Below are 8,951 nucleotides of genomic sequence, written 5' to 3' on the forward strand. Positions count from 1 at the left end.
AGTTAAAGAAGTTCCTCGGGAAAGTGTCTTATATTCGGAGGTTTATCCCAGCACTTGCAGAGATCTCGGCCCCTTTCGGTTCATTGTTAAAAGGAGATGCCAAGTTCGAGTGGAACCAGGAGCACCAAAAGGCCTTCGAGAGAATCAAGGCAGCCTTGACCTCGCCTCAGACCATGATAGCCCCGCAGCCCGGGGTGCCGCTAATGTTGTACTTAACTTCAACCCCCAAGTCCATAGGGGCATTATTGGTCCAAGATGTAGATGGAGCAGAACGCCCGGTGTATTACATCAGCCGGAAGATTCGAGGAGCAGAAGTCCGATATACCCCGGTAGAGAGACATTGTTTAGCTTTGGTATTCACTGTCCAAAAGCTCAGACATTACTTCTTAGCACACCAGATTCGGATTGTCACTAAAAGTGATCCAATCCGATACCTCCTCAGCAAGCCTGCTCTAACCGGGAAGGTGGCAAGATGGTTGTTAGCACTAGGTGAATTCGAGATCACATGTGTAGCCCCCAAGGCGATCAAAAGACAAGCCTTAGCTGATCTCCTTGCCCAATTTCCAAGTGGTGACTATGAACCAGTGAATGAAGAATTAAGAGGAGAGGTGCATGCAGCTATGGCTTCCGAGGAAAACTTCTGGACATTGAGCTTTGACGGAGCAGCAGCCGGAGGGAAGGGAGGAACCGGGATAGTCCTTACAAGCAAAAGTGGGGAAAAGTTATATTTGTCTTATAAACTGGATTTCCATTGTTCGAATAACGAAGCCGAGTATGAGGCTCTTATTTTAGGCTTGATAGCAGCTGAGAAGCACAGTATCAAGAAGATTCGGATCCGGGGGGACTCAAAGCTGATAGTGAAGCAAGTTTCAGGACAGTTCGTCTTAAAGGAGCCTGCCTTGGCCACATATCGAACAACAGTCCAAAGGCTTCTTGACAAATTTCAGAAGGTCGAAATAGAGCATGTGCCTCGCTCCGACAACAAGTTTTCAGATGCCCTCGCAACATTAGGGGCAAGAGTTGACATTCCAGAGGAAGAGGCAACAATTGTTATCAAGAAGAGAACAGAACCTTCAATAATACCCGAAGACAAAGGCCTTCCGGAGGACTGGAGAGGAGAAGTCCTCGAGCAACTCAGAAGCAAAGTTGGAAAACTGACTATGGCCAAGCTTGCCCAATTCACAATTATTCAAGGTGAACTTTACTTCCGAGGAGGTACCGGATTCCTAGCCCGGTGTATTGGCCAACAAGAAGCAAGCTTCCGACTACAACAGATCCATGAAAAGTCTTGCGGGGATGGGGATATCAGTCTGTATAGAAGAATCCAAAGACAAGGTTATTATTGGCCCGAGATGGAGAAGGACTCAAATCAATTACAGAGGGAATGCCCCAAGTGTCAGTCATACATCCGGGAGGATGAGAGTTGCTTTGAAATTGATACCCCTGACTGGAGGCAAGTCTACATTGACTATCTCAAAGAGGGAACACTACCTGAGAGCCCGAGGGACATTGCACACCTCAAGAGGAGAGCGAGGCGGTACTTTCTTGATCAGGACAAGCTGTATAGAAGAAGTATTGAGGGCACTCCCCTGAGATGTCTCTCTAAGGAGGAGTCAGATCTAGTCCTCGGAAGAGCCCACGAGATTGAACATCAAGGAGGGGCTCGGCTGTTCGAGCAACTTATACACCTTGGGTATTACTGGCCGACCATGGAGTCAGATGCATCCCATCACGTGAAGAGGTGCCAGACTTGTCAGAAACACGGAAATTTGATCCATGCTCCAGCTGTAGACCTGCATAGTATCCGAACGCCATGGCCGTTCCATACCTGGGCTTTTGATCTGATAGGGCCCATCTCCACATCTTCTAAGGGGTACAAGTGGATTCTCGCAGCCACAGAATTGAGTACAAAGTGGGTCGAAGCAATTCCTCTGAAGAACGCTACGGGGCCTGCAGTTGCGAACTTCATCAAGGAGAATATCATTTGCCGATTTGGAGTACCAAACACCATCCTCTCGGATAACGGCACTCCCTTCATAAACAAAGATGTGAAGAGCCTCCTAGAGACTTACCAAGTGAAGCATCACAAATCCACACCCTACTATCCAAAAGGGAACGGGCAGGCGGAAGCCACAAACAAGACACTGATAAGGATTCTGAGCAAGATGATGGATGAGTTTGGGGGGACTTGGTCCGAACAGTTGATAGTAGCCCTATGGGCGTATCGCACTTCGAAGAGAAAGCCAACTCAAGCAACTCCTTACTCCCTTGTGTATGGGTCCGAGGCAGTGTTACCTATAGAGTTGGAAACGCCATCTGCTCGAATGGCTCTCGCCTCGGGAATGGTATTGGAGCCTCGAACCACCAGATTGGAAGCATTAGAGGAAAAGCATGACAGAGCTGCAAAAGTCATGGAAAGGTATCATGAGTCCATCGCCCGAGCCTATAACCAGACTGTGGTACCAAGGAAGTTTGAAGAAGGTGATCTAGTATGGAAGATTGTAGACCCAATCATGCGAGGACAGCCTTTACCCAAGTTTTCTCCAAAATGGGAAGGGCCCTACAAGGTGGTTCAGGCAAGCTCAAGCGGGTACTACAAACTTGTAAGGGTTGAAGACGGCTTCCGAACTGGCCCGCTCAATGCAAAGTTTATCAAGCATTACTACCCATAGTTGGACTCATCTATGCTGAAATTCATTTTCACTTTCTTACTTTGTCTAAAGGTTGTATTTCCCTTGCGTTATGAAGAAGCTGGTTTTCTCTATGGTGTATGTTTTATCCCATCACTTACAGTGAATCTATTATGCTTTTGTCAAGAAAGTTGAAGAACTAATGAGAATATTTCAGCTTTTATAAACATGTGCATATGATTGTTCTATCATTCGAAATAAATATTTTATCAAGTAGAATGAGAAAACAATGCGAAAATATCCAAACAACAAAAATTTTGTCATTTCATTGCATTGTCCTAGATAAAACATTTTTATCGAAAGGGGCAAGAAAGTAATGATAAAAAAAAAAACTCAATCTTTCCTAAAGACACCTTCGAAGAAGCTGCCCGTCACATCTACATCTGGAGGACAAACAGTAGAGTGTGCCTCTAAAGTCTCCAAGGCCCGAGCATAACCCGACTCAAGTTCACGAAGAGTTGCCTTTGTCTCATCTATAGAGGTGCGATAAGAGGCAAGCACAGACATAAGTTCCAGCCGATGACTGGCGTTCGAAGCTATATCCAGGCGCTTCCGAAGCCATGATAAGTCCACTTGGTGACGCTCCATGTCAGAGATCCCCTGATACGCCGTCTCGACTACTTTTCCATTAAGGTCACACAACCGTTGCGTGTCCAAGCTATATAAGATAGTGGCAAAAGACTCGAGAAGAGCAGTCTGAATGAGTGGACACTGGCAAGCAAATGAAGCAAAGGTCTCCGGGTAACTTGAATGCACAAGCTGTAGAACTGAAGCAAACTCAGGAGCTACCCAATAATGGAGAAATGATACTTTGCCAGAAGTCGAAGGAGGAATTGGGGCCGGAAAGTTGCTAGTCTCAGGAATCTCCCCAATGTCTATCGGGTTAGATGAACCACCCGGAGGGGTAACTCCCGGCAGAGGTCCCGAGCCTGAGAATGCCGAACGATAAGGGGACAGACCAAAAGCATCACTATCAATGTGGAAATCACTGAGATTCAAATCCAAAATATTCGAAGGCACTGGCGATGAAGAACCTCTGGCAGTCGTCTCAAAGGCAGGTGTTCCCCCTTGAGAAGGAGAACCGTGAGGAGTTACAAAGAGAGTCGGAGTAGAGTCCGGGGCAGGTGAAGGCAGGACCCCGGTAGCAGCTAACACTGGAGCAGAGTCTGAGGTAGCAGCTAACACTGAAGAAAAGATAAGAAGGCCTTATTAGAGGTAGGGAACAGGAAAGTCATTTAAGTAAAGATTTCTCACAGATATAAGTAAATGACAAACTTCAGAAAGAAAGATTACCAGAGGGAGAATCAATATGCAAAGCAGGGGCAACTGAAGGACTCCTAGCATCAACAAAGTCACTTGGTCGTGTAGAGACCACTTGATCGATCTCAATGTCTGATGAAGCCTGAACAGTAGCAGTCATCCCTGAAGAAGGAAGGAGGGCCGGAGGATGAGAATCACCATAAGTGCCAGAGCGAGTCTCAGAGATCTCTAGCACATCCACCTCCACACCATTCCCAGAGGCGCACCTCATCTCTACATCACCTCTAGAAGCATGGCCCGCGACATCAATTTCTGTGGCATCAGTCCCTCCAGCAATCTCAACATCAGAACGGTGAGCCCCAACAAACTCGTCACCAAGGTAGTGCTCCTCCTCAGCTACGGTAGGGCGATGACGACGCGTGCGTGGAATAAGGTCACAAAAATGATCGGAGGACTCAGCCTCATCATCATCGTCATCTATAACTGCTATACGAGGGGTGCACATCTTCACAAGTCTTGCAGACAAAGGGAGGGTGTCGTCCAAGTCTGAGTCCGGCCTGGGGGAGGCAGCATGGCCAGGAGCCACGGTACCGAGAACGTCAACAACCGCAGGCCTGGGGGAGGCAGCATGGCCAGGAGCCACGGTACCGAGAACGTCGACAACCGCAGGATCCTACACAACATGGGCAAATAAAAGTTTTCATTTTAGAAGGTATAGTCTCAAGAAGGAAAGTAGCTTCAAATCAAGAATTTCGGGTACCTCACGAAGCCTTTTGGAAAGGCGAGGAGCGGAAGGACTGGCATCAGAAGTCCTCTTGTGAGCCATCTTCTTAAGGCGGGTCGTCCGAGGACCAGAGGCCTTATTCAAAGGGACTGGCTCTGGAGAAGTAATTGCCAAGCTAGAAGCAGATGCCCGAGCAGAAGGGTCAGTTGGAGCAGATGAAGTGAAGAAACCCTCGTACATATGGTCAGATTTTCGGCTCTCGGGTAGCCGAAGAGAAGAATCCTTCTTATAAATCGGCGGAGGCAAACATACGGTCGGTCTGCTCTGGACAAATGCAATAAACGCATCGATATTCTTCTGCCAATACCGCCTGAAAGAGGGGGTGAAACCCCCTACTCGGCTCAAGCCTGGCATCGTCAAAGAGCCGGATATGGGAAGCACGGTGTGTATAAGCCGGCGACTGAAGCGCCCGTAGCTCTCTGAAAATGATAATAAATGAGGTGATGGCCCCGGGGCACATTGATCAAACCCGAATTGACATGCTACATGGTCAGGCCTATAAACGGCACTATCAACGCCTTCCTCATGCCACACCGGTAATGAACTCGGACGGATCATAATTAGCATATCAACAAAGGGTGCAGGGATGTTCTTCGGCAAAGGAAAGGACACCAAGCGGGAGGAACCATGATAGATAAGCGGTGTGGCCACACCTACAGGTGGGCATACATACGGCCGTGCCACAAAGCGTCGGGGATCATCCACCAGAGTATTCAAGGATAAGGTGGAAATAGTACGTGACCAACGTGTAATCAACGGCTGGCAAGACTTCGCTTTCTCAAATGTCCGAGACCCATCAGTATCGAGCACGGGGATGCCATCTTTATCCACTATCTCCCGAAGAACTTCCGCCTCAAATACAGTCGGAGCAGGGGCAAATTTTGGGAACCTCTCGAAGAAGAAACATAGCAGGAACTGGCTGTGAATAAAGGAGACAGGCTCATATCGACCCACGGAGCGAACCATATCTCGATGTAGCAGATCCAGCCGATAATAGAGATTCCCAAGAAATAGGGGAGCCAAAGGGATCCGATCTCCTCTGAAGAGCCTGACTGCCAAGGGGAAGACGAAAGGATTGAGGGAATCCGGAGGTGTGCTCGGAAGAATGAAGAATGAAAGGAAGCAAGCCAGAAATCCCAAGAAATAGAGCCTGGAGCCATACATCGGACCGGCTTCATACTCCCGAGAGTCAGGATCAGCATCTCTGGCCAAGGGCTGAAGATCCTTGAAGAAGTGACGGATCCATGCAGTATAGGAGGCACGGTCCGTCCTTACTCGACTAGTCCTCCTCGCTGAACCATCAAAAACAGAACTCCACCGACCACAAGTTTGAAGATTTAGCTTCAGAGATTGGATCAAAGAATCATCTTCGGGGGGTGTCTGCTCAGGGTCGAAGGCATCAGGGCCGGTCACTTCCAAACGCAGCAACATGAACACATCCTCAAGGGTGGGCCCCATCTCGTGCTGGCCAAGTATAAAGGTGTGTGTCTCGGTGCTCCATCGAAGAGCCATGGCTTCCAGGCTAGCATTGTTGCGACGGATGGATAGAGATCTAGATATTTTCACCGGGATCAATAGCCGGGCCTCCTGAAGTCGTTGACAGAGGCTCCTGTCCGAGAGGACATCATCGACCCACTCTTGCCAACCGAAAGGAGGGTTTGAGAAGGCCTTGAACTGAGGATAACAGTATGGAAAGTCCCCCTGCTCAATTCGAAAGCGTAGCACCGAGGAAGGAGAAATGAGGGCCTCATGTCCAGAGTCAGTGTCCTCAGTGAGACATAATGGAGCCGCCTTCGGAGATAGAAGAGAAGTGGTGGAGGTAGCCGCCCGCCAGAAGGGGTCCTTCCGACCAAAATAAGGAGATTTCCTCCACTCAGATGCCGGAGGTACATCCCTCTCTTTCATGAGAGCCGGTTCCGATGACCCCGGGACAGCGGGTTTCTTTCGAGAAGACATATGGCTGAAATAACAGGTATAAATAGTAAGGAGTTGACCGTATTAAAATTCAGAATATTGGAATTAAAGCAACACATTCGAATGAAATTTCGGCATCAACTATTCGTTTCTCTGAGAGTCCATGAATTCAACAAATTCTACGAGGAATTTTTTTTACACCAAGAGTCCAGGTTCAACCCCGGAAGTCATCAACAATTCATTTTCTCGGATATTCTTCAAGCTCAACAAATTTTAATACCAATGGGTGCATCATCAACATATAGATTTTCGTCTTCTATCATCAATAAGAGGTGCAATGTCATAGGTCGCTTCATGATGAAGTTCAATCGGGTCAATTTCTTAAAGTCACTATGTTCCATATTAAAGGTCCAATTTATACGGGGCTCAAAATTTGGACAGAGTGAAGTTCAATAGTAAATTTCAGGCCCGAGATCTGAAGTATATTACATTGCTTATCAGTAGAAAGATTCAATGGATCATTATGCAAATTACAAGAATGTCCTTTCCAAAGTCCATATTCATAAGTCCAGGGTTTCCTCTCTCCATGTCAAAAATGGAGCTCAAATACTAGTCAACAAGTTATATTCGGCCTTTCATCGGTGATAAAGTTCAACAAATTATGTTCAAGCCAAGCACCTCAATAAGGTTTCAAGTGCTAGTGCATGTTTCCATATGGCCAAAATCACGGTGTTTGAGCTAAAAAAAATATCATTGGGATTGCCACAAAAATTGAGTCCATATTCAGATTCAGTTTTTATTTATTTATTTATTTTATTTTTATTTTCATCAGATTGCTTGAGCCCTCTACATTGCCACAAAAATATATTTATATATATTTAAATATATTTATATTCGGAAGAGGGGGTCGAATGTCATACTTACAAATTTGGGCAGTTAGAGAGTTGAAGTCCGAAGCCGATACTGGAAATTTAAGCTGAAATCAGAGAGGCTTTACAGACTGTAATCAACAAGACTGGGCTAGGCTTGGGCAAGACCACACACGTTGCGTTGAGAGGGCGAGCGTGCGTGGTCAACATCGGATAAGCTGAAGCCGGAAGCAGCGATGTGGAGCTAGGTTGGGCAAGACCACACACGTTGCGTTGAGAGGGCGAACGTGCGTGGTCAACGTCGGATAAACTGAAGCCGGAAGCAGCGATTGATTGTGCACAAGCCAAGGCTAATGTGGTTAATCCGAGCTCTAAACAAAAAAATATATATATATGATAATCAGTATATATATATATATATATTTGCCCAAAGTTTGTCAAGCAGCAAAGTAAAAAAAAAAAAACTGAACCACCAGCAGATTCAATCTAAAGCAAGCACCAGCAGATTCGAAGCTAAAAAATATATATATATATATATAATCAATATATATACTTGTCTACAGATTTTCAAGTAGCAAAATAAAAAAAAATGAAATTAGTTGAGAGGAAGACCAAGGCCCACCAAAAATGAAGCTCCAGAATATGAATTTCAGGATTTCATTTCATATGCAAGTCAAGATTCAATGGAAGCTTCAGTTATCTCAAATTCAAAATTGATATAAAACAATGCCCACAAATCTCAAAGGCCCAAATCAAAAGAAATTCAGATTTCATCAAAGCAAGAGGATCGAGAGTGGGTTTCGATAAAATACTTACAGATCTGAAGGCCACGCCCATGAGAGAGAGTGGCCAAGAACAATACAAACCGAGATCGTGATGAAGTGGCGCCGGAGTGAGCAAACATTGAAGTTGGCGAGCTGAACAGGCGATGGCTAGGATCGCGGTGTTGGCGTATTCGGAGCAAGTAAAATCAGTGAACAACAGCGCAGCAAAGAACAGTAGCGCAGGTTGAGGCGGCTGCTGCGACACCTAAGGCTGCTGTAACAAGTAACACACAAACAGTGGTGGTCTTCGACAGAGCAAGACTGAGCTCTGTTCGGAGTTCTGAAGTGGCGTTGCTGGGCCGAAATGAAGCACCGACAGTGAGCAGCGGCTTGGGTCACAGGTGCGAGCCGAACCGTAGCGCAGTGAGGTCACAGGTGCGAGCCGAACCGTAGCGCAGCAGCGGCTGGAGCAGGACAGCAACGCAGTGTACTGACTGCCGTGAGTGAGTGTGCGCTGCCGAGTTGTTGTGTTGGCAACAAGCTGAACGGTGGCCACACACGTCGCGTTGAGTAGGGCGACGTGCGTAATCGGAGCTGGACAGCAGAGGCTGAGAAGTGGTGAAATCGCAGCAGAGAAAGTGTGCCGAAATGGGCTCTGGTATTGTAGAAA

General features: G+C 46.9%; 1 protein-coding gene across 1 annotated transcript; it reads right to left on the reverse strand.

Annotated features, from left to right (window-relative positions):
• Positions 1-3,003: 3,003 nt before the first annotated feature.
• LOC145806110 (uncharacterized) lies at positions 3,004-4,866 on the reverse strand. Its single transcript, XM_082902079.1, has 2 exons — positions 4,711-4,866; positions 3,004-4,623 (listed from the first exon to the last, which is right to left on the reverse strand). Exons 1-2 carry the CDS (start codon positions 4,774-4,776, stop codon positions 3,967-3,969), a joined length of 723 nt encoding a protein of 240 aa, XP_082758205.1. The 5' UTR covers positions 4,777-4,866; the 3' UTR covers positions 3,004-3,966.
• Between the last annotated feature and the right edge of the window lie 4,085 nt (positions 4,867-8,951).

This window comes from Camellia sinensis, chromosome 13, assembly GCF_055761805.1.
Source record: "Camellia sinensis isolate YWXY chromosome 13, ASM5576180v1, whole genome shotgun sequence".
Taxonomy (NCBI): Eukaryota; Viridiplantae; Streptophyta; class Magnoliopsida; order Ericales; family Theaceae; genus Camellia; species Camellia sinensis.

What these genes read in the sequence shown, in the direction of transcription:
- LOC145806110 (XM_082902079.1), bottom strand. Translation starts at nt 4,776, where the DNA reads ATGGCTCACAAGAGGACTTCTGATGCCAGTCCTTCCGCTCCTCGCCTT. An exon ending in TTTCCAAAAGGCTTCGTGAG is followed by an intron (nt 4,624 to 4,710) that starts GTACCCGAAATT and finishes CATGTTGTGTAG; the next exon opens with GATCCTGCGGTTGTCGACGT.